At 40.2% G+C, this 15,837-nt stretch overlaps 1 protein-coding gene across 5 annotated transcripts in view; it reads right to left on the bottom strand.

Annotated features, from left to right (window-relative positions):
- Nucleotides 1-14,178, bottom strand: part of garnl3 (GTPase activating Rap/RanGAP domain like 3) — a 37,239-nt gene extending 23,061 nt beyond the window's left edge. For 4 of the 5 annotated variants that reach the window (XM_033989909.2, XM_033989913.2, XM_033989912.2 and 1 more), the window contains exons 1-2: nt 13,821-14,178; nt 2,377-2,446 (exon numbers count right to left, since the gene is read on the bottom strand). In XM_033989909.2, coding sequence (XP_033845800.1) covers nt 2,377-2,446; nt 13,821-13,918 — 168 coding nt within the window. In that variant the 5' untranslated portion in view covers nt 13,919-14,178. Of the gene's footprint in view, nt 1-2,376; nt 2,447-5,801; nt 6,035-13,820 lie in introns of those variants that run through there. The other variant, XM_033989911.2, reaches the window with a different exon arrangement.
- Between the last annotated feature and the right edge of the window lie 1,659 nt (nt 14,179-15,837).

The raw sequence follows: 15,837 nt of genomic DNA, 5'->3' as shown, positions 1-15,837 counted from the left end.
TAATTGACTCAAAACAGGAAATGTTTAGTCTGATTTCATGTCAGACAGTCAGAAAAAAAGCACATGTGTCTTTTTATGTAGTGCATGTAAACCCCTTGTTTCATCTGTATAAGTTATTGAGATGTTTAAATATAAAAACAAACTTTACATCACAGAATGAAATATACTGAATATTTGGGGTTCATTTGCACTGATAAGTGAGTAAACGTCCACTCCTGAGAGCAAACATCGACATTGTCTGTAGATGTTTATAGATTTGAATCCTTCTGTGTTTTCATTTGCTAAACTGTGGATGGAGGCGAGCGAATGTGTATGATTGTAAACATGAAGTGTTCGTGGTTGAATGTGGTGGATGTATGTGGGCGTGGGCGGGATGAGGTGGCGGTGGGCGGGATAAGATGAACGAAGGACGTATATCGTTTCATTTTTTTGTCTGCGTGTATTGAATTTAACTGAGTTGTTTGGGATTTGTTGTAGTGTTTGTATACTGTCTATTTATGTTAACAATACTTAAATAGTAAAATGAAACTTAAATAAAATCAAAGAAAGGAAAAAAACTCAGCCTTTTACTAGAGACAAAATTGAGCTTATTCTAGTATCTTTCTTTCTTTTTTATTTATCATGGACCATGTACAAATTCATTAATCTTACAAAAAAAGAGATGATTTGTACCAGATTTAACTACTTCTGCTTTCCATCTGCGGTTTCTGGGCAGGTGATCGCACACTAAAATACACATTTCATTATGATTAAATTATAAGAATAACATCTAACATCATCTAGTATTAACTATCTTACAGACAGCACGTTCAGAATAAATATATGACCACTTATGTTGTACGGATTTACTTATTCAAATCTTTCTATTTTTCAAAATTATGGCATCAAATAAGAACTACTAATCAACAAGTTGTATTTCAGTCCTTGCTAGGCCTGTCACAATACCAAATTTTGAAGTGTGATATGTTTATTCAGGCAATATCAGCATTAACGATAATATTGAAATTAATTTATACCACTTTCACAATAACCTTAAAGCAGGATAATCACAATAAAGTGAACCAACTGAGAGATAATGTGCCCAGCAATATATAAATAGTACAACAAAACACTTAAGTAGTTAGTCGGAGTATCTGTAATGTGTTATATATAAAGTAAAAACTGAAAACTGAAAAGAATATTGTAAATCTATCATATATTGTTGATACAGGCCTGGTCTCTCCAAATGCAAGAAATATGCCCCAAATAAATAAACAGAGGCACCCGAGTGTTTTACATTCAACATCCAACATAATTGTGTCTGCTCAAATTGATAGACAACATGTGGTTTCCTCCGCGGCTCTAATCTGACACACACCTGGCCTATAGCACTCATAATCTGGTCCTTAACGCGTGTCTGGTAGGAAGTCAATTGGCAGGAAAGACAGACAGAGAGAAGCCTAGGACTTCCTGTTCCTCTGAGCTATCGGGATGTGCGGAGTTACACACACTCCCTCCCCCAAGCAACATGACTCAACAACTTAGTAATCGGCCACAAAGACGCACAACCACCAGCAGAAGACACAGAGGGGAGCTGGGGGCGGGCAGGAGACAGTGAGGTGCACCTTCACAGCCACGCCCAGTCATCTGTGAGTCACAAACTCCCCTCTGCCCTCAACATGACCGGGACGGGCATCATGATGAAACTGTTGGGTTTGTTTGTCATAAAGTACAGTTGATACAGGCTAATATACTAACAGTTATAGTCAGCTGCATGTTTGTGTGGCCATCTGTCTATAGGAGAGAACACCAGGCTCAGTTTGAGATCTTTAGTGCATGTCGGCAGCATTAGCAGCAAACCATAACAAGTACTCTGCTGTACTTATGCTAAATCAACAACAAACACCTACGCATCATTCCTAAAGATACAATTTAACTGTTATTGTTTTCTTTCTCACATAGAGCAGAAGTGCACCACAAAGCCTAGATTACTGTCTGAGGCAGTGCATCAGGATGTTAGAGGGAGTTCATATTCTTCTTTGTCTCTGTATATCGCCCTCCACAATATACTCAGGACTATTATCAGCCAGGAAGATTTAGATTGAACAATAAGAGAAGTTCATACTGGACAACTCAATTGTCTTCATATACAGAGACGCTGGAGCAGCTCAACATCTGAACTTTTCTTGCGATTTCTCTTTCTTATTATTTGAAGTGACAAAAAGCTCTGGGGATTCTCAGGGAGAATAGTACAGAACTTTCACAATATGTATCAATACAGCTTCTCCAATAATAACCAATCCCATGTGTACTCAAACAGACAAGACCCGACAGTATAACAGGGCATGATTCAACTATGACGCTGGCCATAAAAGTTACTTTATGGGTTGGACTTACCAGCTCCACTGAACCATAGTGTTTCCTGCTGAAGTCTCCGCGCCTGCAGCCCAAGTCCTCAGACGCAGAACTGCAAAAGAAATGCATAGTGAGGCGCATGACGCCACAGCGACGACACGATATACAGGCTCAACATGGGACAGCTATGTATACAAACCACTAATTTAATTTAATTTATACTTTCTCTCCAGTGCAATAAATGTCTGAGTTTCAATGATTCCTTTTGCCTGTTATTCTCTTTGGCGTGGTGAGTGGGCAGCAGCAGTGGCCAAGCCCAGTTCTGATTGGGAGGCTGGTCCTGATTGGATTAAGTCACAGTGATAGATGGAGCTTGGCTCAAGGAGCTGACTGCTGGACAAGTCTGACACACACTTCTCTGGGAATCAGGCGTATTCTCTAATATTGTAACAAAACAACTGGTAAATATCATGATTTACATGTTTTTTGATTACCAACAACTTTCCCAGGGCTGGTATTTGATTGCAGTTTGGTGCCAACAAATTAATTTTTATTATAGTGCAGTCTATAAACTATCTTTACGTAAGTTAAAACGTGACTCCAATAATGGTACATGGTTCATATTAGCATGTAAAGGGTTACTATACAGGTTTTCTCAACTGTAGTTTCAAGCAGTGATTTTAAAATGACAAATTTATGCTGTACCAAACCGTGTCTCAACAAAATCAGTCATTGGGCTTGCACACTCCAATCAGAGGCTCAAAGAACTGACAAATTATGTACAAAATTCAACTGAACCCAAGCAATTATTTAAGTTGTTGCTAGGGGATTTCTGTTTGTTAAGGTAATTAGTCTAACACAAGGAATATGCCCAGTGACTAAACAATTAACTACAGGGATCCAGGAGCTTGTATAATGAAGTCGGAAAAAAACAACATTCGAGACATTTCAAGAACGTCTATGTGTCAGACCAATTTACACCAACATCCCCAGGAAATGACCACCTTTTACAGTGTAATTGCATGTTAGGTCTTAGGCAGCTGTCTGAATATGTATTTGTGAATATGTATTGCATAATATAAAAAGCATTATTTTATTGGTTGGGATAATAGGATTTAGTTCAGTCAATTTGATATTATAGTTGTATGATTTAGAGCATTACATTAGGTTCAGAATCTGCCTTCTTTCATTTTAAGATCAGGGAATGAACAGATTATTTAAGGTGTTATTTTTAGCTGTGTATATGACTGAAAAGTGATGAATATTTATGATTATTTATGTCTTTTTTTTATCCTGTAAAGCACTTAAACTTGCCTTGCCTTGCCCTAAGATGCCCTATGTAACTTTTCTGATGGTGAGATGGTTGTTTTTTAAAGAAATGTTCCACAGTATTGCATGAAACTAATCTATTTGCACGAAGACAAGCAAAATGTAAGAGTTATACGTTTAATGCAGTACTGTAGAACCTTCTAGACAAAACAATAAGGTCTTCATGGAGATAACATGGCAGCTGAAACGTTTCATAATGCGCTTTTAACGCAAAGGTTAAGCATTTTTCCTTAACTTGAAAATGTTTGAAGCTGGCATCTTCTTAACCATCATAAGACGCATTGGCAGCAGTGTGTATGTTGTAATTATTTGCAGTTATAGCACTGTACATGACACTCTAACAGTTGTTTTATTTTAAGTCACGCTTTTACACTTGGTCTTTACAGGAAAACCTTTGTGTGTGCAGTCACTCCCATGCTGGAGTGTAACCGTTAAACTGCTACGAACCCAACATTTACAAAATATTCATGTATAAATGAAGAAATCAGGATTCAATGTTCAAAGTAATAAAGTAAAGTAACTGTTTTGAGCTCACTGCTACAAAAAATATATATGAAACTGTGTAACTTGCAACTTGAAAGTGATTTGTTGCTGTTGTTTATTAGATGTTATGTGTATATTTGCATGTGGTTGCAGTCAAAAGGTTCACAGTAGTCGAAGTAGTGGACCACAGCTCTCACTCGTCTGTGTGTGGAGAGGTTAATGCATAATACAGTATATTCAGCCATACAGTGCCTTTTAAATGGAAGTGCTACAGGAAGCATCCATCATTGCTTCTTTATCCTTATGCTCTGTACAACACAGTATTGGTGTTAAGGTTTTGTTGGTCATGCTTACTTCTGCCACTGAACCACACTCCTCCGAAGGCTTACACACTGAGAGACATATGATTAGGTAATATTATTCCACCCACTGCAGCTTCTGATTGTAATGAAACCATCTTCATATGAGAATATATTGCCCTGTGGGAGTTTGATGCTTGCTGCAGGTGTGTTAAGTCAAATTTATCAGCAGAGAGCATGTTTTGTATTTTCAATGGGGTGACTAGGTTTGGCAGACACAGAAAATACAGGCCCATCACAGTTCACTTTCATCCAAACCTAAGACAGATATGTGTCTCCAATTTACTTTTACACTGAGAATTATTGTTGAAAGAAAAATGTTGCTCCCAGCTATGCAAGACATTTGAGATTTTACACAGTTTAAACCACTGGGCTCTACTGTGTCAATAGCTGTTTGTCCAGTCATCAGCTCAAATTCTGCCCCACAGCACCTGACTTTTTCAGTTTCCACTACAGCTCTGCTCAACAATGAAAAATGAGTTTGTGAGTTTAAAGCTAACATGACTTACTCTGTAACAGTGACAACTCAGTTATGGGTACTGGGACTGTTTTAGATATTTGTGCCTCTGACAGGCTTCATTTTGTCCATGATGACGATGAGAATAGGTTACTTGAGGTAGCTTATGTACATTTGGTGTACATGGACACCTGGGGACGCATGTGCAACAGGCTGGAAGTTATGTCCTGACGCTTTACCTCACAGTGTAACCTTTCTGTCTACAAAATGTTAAATATTGTCAAAAATTATGAAAAAGTGACTGCTTTTTGACAGAAACAGAATGATGGCACAGTTTTGTTACACTTCCTGTTGTACACATTCAGAAGCAGTGACACTGGTGGGGTTTCACGTTGCTCTTATGTGTCTCACTGACACCTTTTTACCTACAGATAAATTCTGCTGCTGTTTTACAGCCAGATGCCTGCAGGATTAAGGCCACACATCAGGCTTCTGTCCCTGTATCAGAGCACTGTTCAACTGAAGCAAGTACTCAGGTTTGTACATGTTCAAGAAACATAACACATTTATTATTATAAAGAAAATACATGTGGGGATAAACACGCAAACAAATAAGCCATGAAGTGCAATGGAATCACAGATGGCACACAATAATATACGTGTGTAGTAAAGTGTAGCTCCAAACTAACACATATAAGTGCCGCTGAGGCTGCGCTTAAAGCAGGTGAGCTGGAGAATTTGCTGCGTAAAATGCTGCAGGACTATGACAGCGATGGCGCGCACATGCAACAGATAAGACACAGAGCAGGTGTAGCTCAGTTAAGAAAAACACTTGTTACCGCTGGTTGAAATTCAACAGTTTGTTGGACGCTGGATCCACACTGGTCATGTCCCCATGCGACACCAAGCGACAACTAGACAACAAACACAAGCCGGCGTCTTATCCCACTCTCTCCCGCTGGATTTCCGCTCACTTCTTGCTATCAGCTCAGAAACATTACTGCAGATAAAAGTCCGGACCACAGCCGCTGATCACATCCATCCCGCGCTCTCTTCTTCTACTGTTTGTCTTGCGCGCAACTGGTGAGAGCGTAATAACGCGCCGCGGCTCTGTGCCATTGATGAGTTGCTCTGTTGCAGCTCGCGCGGTGTTTGTCGGTCCTGTGCACGCGCGCACGCGCACTCACACGGTCCCATGTCAATACTGCATTTCAATCCAGCACAATTAGACGGAACAGCCTCCAGTCTAACGGGCACTTTTGGGCGCAGGTTATTATTCTTGTTAGAGGGACGTGAAAAGCACAGCTGTTACATCACCCAGCAGAGTAACTGTAGCTGGAAGCTACAGTGATGTCAGGACCAGGGCTCTGTTGGGGGTAGTGCATAAGCGATTATTCTTTCTGAATATGGAGACTCTTTTGCCCTGACAATTACAAAGAAGAGGAAGGCATCTTTAAATGGTATTTGATTAATCTTCTTAAGTCAATCAGACTTCGCTTCAGTGCAGTTTCAATGAAACACATCAGTGTATTAGTCTGCTAATCAATCACTCTTGTGTGCTCTCTTGGGTCCAACAATAATCCCATCTTTGCAGCAGTTTTATGTCCAGATGAGCTCATTCCGTTTCCCTGTGACTTACCCCATTGTCTGCTTTTTTACTGCGCCTCTGTCCCCATTTTGCTTTTAGTATTTTCCACTTTTCTCAAAGGTCTTAAATTTGATCTTTTCTGTCAAGGCAATGAAGCTGTTACTAGTAACACACTGAGAAGTGTTAGACTGTGCCTTATGAGATGCGCAATAAAGATCTGTAAACAAGCAGGCTTGACTGAGCGTGGGAATTGTTTTTCCAGAGATGTCAAGATCATTTTAAGGCCCTCCATAAGAACTCGAGACAGGCAGATGAAATGTGAGCTTAGGTAAATTGGATACCTTGACAATAGGCTGCACACACTCACACACAACATGAAAGAGTGCAGGAATGCCAGGCTTAAGCTCCACAGCACTCAACCGCTCATCAATTTTTAATCAGTAGCCGCCTCTCTCACCCCCCAACCCCAGCACGTCGCACCACCACAGGAAAGCACCTACCGCTACACAATAAATTCAATATACTGGTTTCATTTATAGCAAAAACACACTAAAAGCACAACTGAGGCAACAAAATTCTAGAGTAAACACTGTATCACAAACAAAAAAGTGACACCTTCTTGTGTAGCATTAGGATTCATTACTAGAAAAAAAAAAAAGAAGTCACCACCCTGACTAATTAACACCCCGGGCTAGTCTTATGAGCACATTCTGCCTACTATTTGACCTACACACCCAACCTCCCTTGTTACATAAAACCATTGTAACAGGAAGTCCAATGGGGAAGGCCTCCTGTGTTGATGCCCATTATAGTAAAATGACAGAAGTGAGAAAAGCAGTGAATGCGTTTGTGGCTTTATTTATTTTGAAACGTCATTAAATATCTAGTACCAGCAGATAAGATAAACTGTGTGTGCGTAGAGTATTCTAATCTATTCTCACATCCATGCGTAATGATTGTCCATGTGGTTCCCAGGATGTGAGAATGAAACCCCAGGACCTTTAAAGACCTGGGTATTAACTTGTGTAGGCGTAGGCATTACTGGTTATGGGTTTACAGGTGGGATGATTGGTGTGTACGCAGTAGCTCACACAAGCTTTACCGCCTGGAGACTTTTGTACAGCGATTGACTCAATAGTGAGCTAATCCCTCCAAGCTACGGTTCCATATCTCTGGACAGCTGCCACCGTGAGCTATTAGTGAAGCACGTCTGACCACCAGCCCTGTCCTCTGCTGATGTGGTCCGATGACAAAATGTACAAACGCAACCACTTCGACCATCATCAATTCGATTTTAGTTCTATAGCACATTTAATACAACTTAAACTGTCCAAAGTGCTTCACATAAACAACAACAAACCCCTAAAATCTGCTCTCTCATACTCAAATGTTCTGCTTATTCAAATATCCAAAATGCAAAGTAGTAGTAATGTAGTTTTATTGATATTGTAGTACAAATTGCATTAAAATTCCACTCCTCTACTTTTTCCTTTTGGTTTTAATGGAATAAACTCATATGTGTCCTCCTTAATCAGCAACAAAATGCACAAACATGCTCCTTTAGCAGGACTTTGAATGAAAGTATTGCGCTTTTGTTGTCCCCGTCTCTCCTCGGATAACAGTTTAATGAAATGTGCTAACCATAGTGTCATGTTTGATGTAGATTTATGTAGACAGTGAAAATGCAGCCCTTTGTAGCGTCCATACGTCACACTGCAGCAGTAGATGGTGGTGGCACTCTCATTAAATGTGATCACGTTAATTAACCTTTTGTCTGCAGGGATCAGGCAGGAGACGGACACCACCATTGTGAGCGGAATGCACTGTGCCTGTCCACGAGCTGCTCCTCAAAGCTCTCCTCTTTCATGCAAATCAGGGCATATTTAGCTCCGTCTGTTTGAGGAAACTGACAATCCCGTTAATTTTGCTTCGAGAGACAAGCGTATATAACATGCATGTGCTGTTTTGCAGAATAACAGGGTATGTTAAAGTCCTACATTTGATTTTATGAACGTTGTTTACTAGAAATACATAAAATAAGGCATACAGCTATACAGTCCAGCAGTCAAGACATCCATAATGGGCAGTTTTATAAAGGAAAGGTGTGCCCTCTTGTGGTAAGAGCTTTAATCGCAACTTGACCAGTCACAGCACAGTAAAAAAAAGCATATAAAAAGCATATTAAGTACTTAAAATAAATGGGAATTGATTTCAGTTATTGTGCTAAGCTGTATCTGTCAAATAAACAATACATTTAAAACACAGATTAAACATTTACCATTGAAATACTAGTTCAAATACTTTGGTTTTTGAGCCTTTTGTTCTACATCTGTCCCGTGGGTCAGTATTGTAACTGTTGAGCTGCACACATGTAGTTTTAATTTGCAGATCTGGAACATATAAGTTGCTCTAATGATCCACAGAGAAAAGGGGCTCTGGTCTTATAGCAGTTGTGTTACATCTGGGCTGCCCTAAGGTTTAGCTTGGTCTTTTTCTGGGCCATGTCCATCCAACTAAAATGGCAAATGTTTTTCCAGTCTCCAAATTTCCTGGAGCAGTATGCAGTGCATTTAATGTGTAGGTATATGTTTTAAAGTCTTAAATAGAAGCAGATGTCGCAGGGTAAAAGTTTACATAGGTCTGTAATCAACTGAAGGATTTTTTTTATACTTTCTCCTTGTAATTTGAGTCTATTTTCTTGTTTAAATGAGCCTGGTCCGTTGCATTGTGCACACAGACAAACTCCACTGGTTTTGTACTGAGCTATGCAGCCACATATGGGAGTTATTATAGTCCTGTGTTTATCAGACTCACAGAGGACTGACTGACTTTATGACAGCAGACCAGAGCGCTTTTCTGAACTGTTACACGCAGACAACCAAAAAGACTTACATCTCCACATTAATACCATAAAAAAATATTAGTTATCATCTGCAAACAAGGCTATGAAAAGTGAATGTTTCCTTACGTCAGGTTTGTCAGTTCCCGTATCGATTCATCACCTCACTCCCACAGGGACTTTGTTGTGACACTGTGGGACTAGACTACTTTGGTCTGGCTTATCGGCAGTGAACGTAGCCTGTCTGTTATGAAACACACCAGTCTTTTTCTTGTACTCAAATACAGAAATGCTGAAAACCATGTTTGACATAAGCACCATATGCTTTTCATTTAAATCTTGCTTTGAATCCTGCAGTGAAAACCTCAACAGGAAACCTCACGAAGACAAAACCATAAATATGCATGTTTTGTTCTGACTTCTCTTTTGGACAATTCGCACATGAACGTCTGATTTTCTGCACAGATGTTATAAAAGCGCGTTTCAGTTGCGTTATTTCCAGATAAGGATGTGTGCCAATCTGACAAGGAGCAAGCTGCAACACAACCCCTGGCAAATGTAGTGACTAAACAATGTGGGAAGTTAATGAAGACATTGATAGCATTTCAAAGTGACTGCACTGGAATGACCTCTTCTAGTGAGATACTTCAGTAAATGCAGGATGAAAGACCTACACATTCAAGAGGACTATAAAGGCCCCATGCCAGTTTCCTCCCATTACTTTCCATAAAAGCTGGTTAGATCTTATGGAGAGATAAGATTTCTGTTTCAAGACATGTCAAAATATCTAAATCTAAGACTTGTAGTAGACTTGTTTTAACAAATGAGACTACAAAACTGTCAAAACAATGCAGAAATTTTACCACATAAGTTTTATTCATCTTCTTTTTAAATCATTTTTGCAGCATTGTTTAAATTTTTAGCAAAACCGAATTGAAAATCTTGATGGATCAAAAGAGACGCTATAGTTTTTTCCCTTCACTATCACACTATGAGATTGCCACTTCGGTTTCTTAGAAAACATTTTATCAGAAAACTCATTACCCCGGACCAGCTAACATTTTCCATTCACATAATTTATCCCTTTGGCACAGTTTTAGGTCCACGGTCTGTAATGCTTGTACTGCCAGTTATTGGTCACAGATAACTGAAGGATTTCTGTTCTCTCCAAAGTATGAGAATAATTTTAGTTCTGTACAATTAGTCAGGCCTGATCCTTAAAAAGAGGGTAGACAGGAGGGACTAACTCAAAGATTCAAGGTTAACTACATCCAAAAGGCTTTTCGCAACTGCTCAGTAAAAATATCGAACAGGCGCAAGAAACAGGTCATGATTCACTGTGTCCACTTCATTTATTTCCTGTCGAGCTCGAGTAAAAGACGTGCGCTTTGTAATGCATTGTCACTGCTGAAATAAATATACAGACCTACTTGGCACTGTTATCAGCTGCAGAGGGCAAATAAAACATTAGAAGCGGCCAACAGCAATAATTAACGCTATTTAATGCTGCGGCTTCTGCTTCAAACCACTATTGTTTATAATTATCCGATGACTACGTTTGCAACTACTATCTGTCACCGTCAATGTTAGGCTTATACAAACAAAACTGCTGCCAATACTTATCAAGAACACTTAAAAACAAACACCGCTGCTCAAAAAGATGTACAAATGCAACGTAAAGTGCAAGATTATGAAACAAAACATGCAAAAATACCAAAGAACAATGCAAATACCATACAATACAAGAGTCCCGCTCAGCTCGTGTTAAAAGCAAGTGCAAATAAATGAGTTTTCGACAAATATTAACAAAAATATTTAAAGATTGGGCTGTTCTAATACACAGAGGAAGACTACAGCAAACGCCCGGTCCTCTCTACTTTTAGCCGGGACTTTGGAACATCCAAAATCATCTGGTCTGCTGATCTCAGTGTCCTACTGGGAACATGGACAGACAGAAGCTCAGAGACACAGGGAGGGGCCAATCCATGGAGACATTTAAAAAAAAAAAATCATCATCTTCATCATCAAACCAGAATCTTAACGTCAAATCATCCTCAACTGCTGCTGCTTCTAGTATTTCTTTGTCATATACAATTCACAATCCCCAATTATGACAACTACTTCTATTTCCAGTCTCATATCTACAGTCAGAGCAATTGTCAATACTACTCACACTACTGCAACTATTACTCTGGTAATTATTACATTATTACTACTATAACGATACCTCTAAAAGTAATAAAAAATACACCTTTCAGGCTATTAGGACCAAAGCACCCCTGCCTCAAAACCTGCCACCTCACGGAGAAAATTAGCCAATAATTACTTCCAGTTGTCTATTTAACTTTAGCTTTCACCTGCCACTCTGTCGCTACCTGCTGTCAGATTAGCCAACTGGCAATCCACTTTTAGATAAGCATTAGTCACCGAGAAACAACCCGCTAACAGATTATACAGCGTTCACTCCAAACAATAAATGCAATCATGGCGTACTTTGATTAAACTTGTAGATAGGACTTAGTGTTGACCCTATCTCCGCTGTCCAGACTGTGTGTTTTGCAAAAAGGTAGACAAAAACAGCGGATCTCTCAAAAAAATAAGTATGACCGGGCTCTACAGAAAGCTCTACATAGTTCTTACATGTGTTAAACTTCTAATATAGTTTAGGTTTCATCTACTATAAGAACTGGCCACATGTTTATATCCGTACAGTATGACACCTATTTCATTACACAGTGGCACTTCAGGCTGTGCGGTGATTGATTGCTCCTTAAAACTGTCGCTGTGTGAGTGCCAGGATGCCCAAAAGTGAAGCCGTGGACCTTGCAGAAACCATAAGGGGAACACAGTCTACTCAGAGCATCTCTCCAATCACGCTAATTATGAGCGATGCTTCATTAGACTGTAATTGTTAGTGCACCGAGAGGCAAAACATCACCTCAGACTTCACTGCTCACCTTGAGAAACAATAGTGGCTTTGCAAATATAGCTAAACGTATTTATCAGACATGGAGACTTGGTTCAAATTTGCACTTGGCTTTTATAATTACAATTCAGGCTGAAGATGGGAGTGAAGTGATAACACAAAATGTACATAAAGCCCGACCCACTCCTACCTCTAATCTTGTGTTTGCCCACCTTCTGCTGCTACTCTTCAGCCTTTGATTCTTAAGCCCACGCTCCTTTGATTAGTCACAGTCTCCTGCCCAGAACAAACATCTCATAATCTAATGCGATGACTTTTATTAATGGAGAGTTTATTTAGAAAGGCTGAATTCTTTGTGGCATTTACAAATTGTTGTGGTTCTGTGGTTTAATTATAGATACCCTATGTAACTTTTATGGTAGAGTCCGCCACTTTCTACTTGTCTTCATGGAGCTGTCACTGTTTTGCCAAATGTTTCACAGTATGACATAAAAATATCTTTCCTCAGAGACAAGACGGTGACACCATCAGGTCAAGTTATAGGTCAGATCTATAGTGCACTGTGTCCCTCGCACAGTAAGAACGTCTGCTTTTTGAGGCATTTCTTAGCAATAAAAACACTTGGAATTGTATAAATGCAAGACAGATGTATTTATGTCAAAACGCGGAACGTTCCAGACGAAAGTAAAATAAAATTTCCAATTGCAAAAGCAGGTGGCGGCCCCTCTACCTGAAAACAAAGGTTACATGAGGAACCTTTCAGTTCCCTTGCAAAGACAATTGTTTTCAGTTGAAGTGATTGATTATTCCTGTGTGTAACTGCTCATCTTGTATTGTCCACAGAGAACTATCCACTGCCTCTACACAAATAAGCTACATACATCATACATACATCAGTCAGATGCACAGCAGCCCTGTCTAAACTATGACAGGGCCTTTTTTCACCTTCAGGCTCAAATACTTAAACTTAGTAAATAAGACACAGCCTAAATTAATTAATTTAAAAATAACAGAATTGAACAATAACAATATTCACCAATAAAGTGCTTACATTTTAGTAACTGTAACTGGACAGATTTAGTCTAATTTAACCAGGATAAAACCACGTGAAAATCCACAGCCTGGTGACTGGAAAGGTGAGTAAAGCTATTCCAGTCACCAGGCTGTGGAGCCACAGTTAGAGGAGCCACAGTGTTAAAGGAGCCTGTGGAGCCACAGTGTTAGAGGAGCCACAGTGGTAGAGGAGCCACAGTGGTAGAGGAGCCACAGTGTTAGAGGAGCCTGCAGCCTGTTCGTGAAATGGCTCAGGGCATCCCTGCTCCACACGGGATGGTCCGTAGAATAAGGTGACTCTAGACTTTGCCCTCCTCACCCTCAGTCCATTTTATGTGTGACTAAACTGGGACATAGCGGTGATGGGGCACAGCGTATGGGACAGCCATTGTGACCCACTCGCCTCCTCTGTCCCGGTCTAAACCGGCTTCCCTTGTGGCCAAAGCGTTTACCTGGTAATCTCGAAGCTGCAGCCTTTGCGAAGGAGCAGGGCTCTCTTCCGCATGATGCCTTTGTCTCTGCCGAGGTACACATTTTTATCTGAATTCATGGGTGCTACAGCAAGCAAATAAATCCTCTAGGGAACGGTTTTTCCAGAGAGAAAATCCCCTTTTTGGAAAGTCGAGTGAGGAGACTGTCGGAGGAAAATGGGGAAGAAAAATCCTTTTACGCGCAGCGGAGCATAGAAAGTTAACTTGGTCTTGCCTCACAAAGCAAAGAATCAGCGCTGACGTTAAAAGTGCATGTTGCCAGGTTTACAGAGGTGTCCATGCGGGATTTGAAGCGGGATGTTGCTGCTGCAGTTGACAACCTCACCGGACTGTGAGGAGGAGGAGGAGGAGGAGGAGGAGGAGGAGGAGGAGGAGGCTCCTGTCCGGCGCGGAGCACAGCGCTCCTTCCTCACACCGACGAAACACTTCATGGAACCAATGAGAGACAAGGATGGAGCAACACATGGCCCAGGGCAGAGGGGTTAGCTCAAGTCAACACTGACTATTGCCCAAAGAGGAGGTCATGCTATCAACAGCAGCGTATTTACCGCACAGACTTGACTGTCTGAAGAGGATCACTGCGCACCACTAGATGGAGTCGCGAGGTGCCACCTGTCCCTGCAGGGTCTGGGTCCACAATCTACATAAATCCAGAGTAAAACTGAACTCCACACGTGAGAATCCTCAGCACACTAAGGTGCTGAAGGAGATCTATCTGTAGTTTTTCTACTTTTGATCACAAAAACATAAAAACTGGTGGCATTATTCCATCACAAAAGTGTCACTATTGCCAATTGAAAATACCTTATGCCATGAGATTAATATGACAAGTTTGAAGACCCTAGAGAGAGACATGGGCTCTATGCAGGTAAACATGTATGTGTTTGCGTTGCTTAATGTGGAGTAATCCATTAATTTCTTGCTATAAACGTCTATTGTTGAGTTTTACTTAGAGCAGCAAAGGTTGATCCAGAAACTCCCTCTTTGTTGTCACACACTTGTTTTAGTTTACAAATGTCCCTTTGTACCAAACAATACTAGATGAGTAAGGTAAGGTGTACCCTATAACAAAGTGCTATAAATAAACAAGAGTGGGCTGAGTGAACGCAGTGTGCTTCATTAGTGCAGTGATTAGACTTTCTGAGCTTGTAAGCCTTGCTCCATTTCACTTCAGGTATTTCTAACCATAAATCCAGCTGTCCAAGCCTCTTCAAAGCGGTGTCCTCAGACTCAAGGCATCATAAGTCCAACACAGAAACTAAACATGGAAATGAAGATTTTCTGAATCTTAATTGTTGAAACATGTTCTCCATATGCTAAAAATATTTAAAAAACCTAAAACATGTTATTAACAATTACAATCCATCGTCACGGCAATAAGTTTGACCATGCAACTACAAAATCATATATTAAGATCAAGTGTATTAAGTGTAAACCAGTCATTATTAACTGTTATAATTGTTTGAGAAATTGCGCTGCTGTGCTACACCGAGGGCATCACTGTCTGCTCAGTCCTTCGCCTACATCATTAGAGGTATAATACTCCCTACAACGGAAGCATAGCTAGACTGCAATGGACAATACTATCATAATCTCTTGAGAGTTTATGGGTCTTGTACTGATGGTAAATAAGCTGCTCCTGCGTTAGAACTCCAGGCTCTTTTTTATTCTACAGCAAAAATCACCTGCATAAAAGAGATAAACTGTATATTCACACTAAATTGTATGGGTCTGTTTTTGTTCCACATTGATTTTTAAAGAGCCTGCTGCTCATATGGAGCTAATACGGAGGAGACTGCTGAAAGAGTGTATGTCTATGGTAGAAGTGAACTCTCAACACGTTGCGGTAATATTGTCCAGTGACGTCTGGCTGTGCTTCCATGGCAGGGGTTCCTTTAATCTAAGACGATTCATGCTCCACATTTTTAGCCAAAATAGACTGGAGGCATCAACGGTATGGTGGTTTTAGGGACATAAA

This window comes from Periophthalmus magnuspinnatus, chromosome 23, assembly GCF_009829125.3.
Source record: "Periophthalmus magnuspinnatus isolate fPerMag1 chromosome 23, fPerMag1.2.pri, whole genome shotgun sequence".
Taxonomy (NCBI): domain Eukaryota; kingdom Metazoa; phylum Chordata; class Actinopteri; order Gobiiformes; family Gobiidae; genus Periophthalmus; species Periophthalmus magnuspinnatus.
The sequence above is the reverse complement of the archived record's forward strand: the minus strand, read 5'-3'. Positions and strand labels throughout refer to the sequence as shown.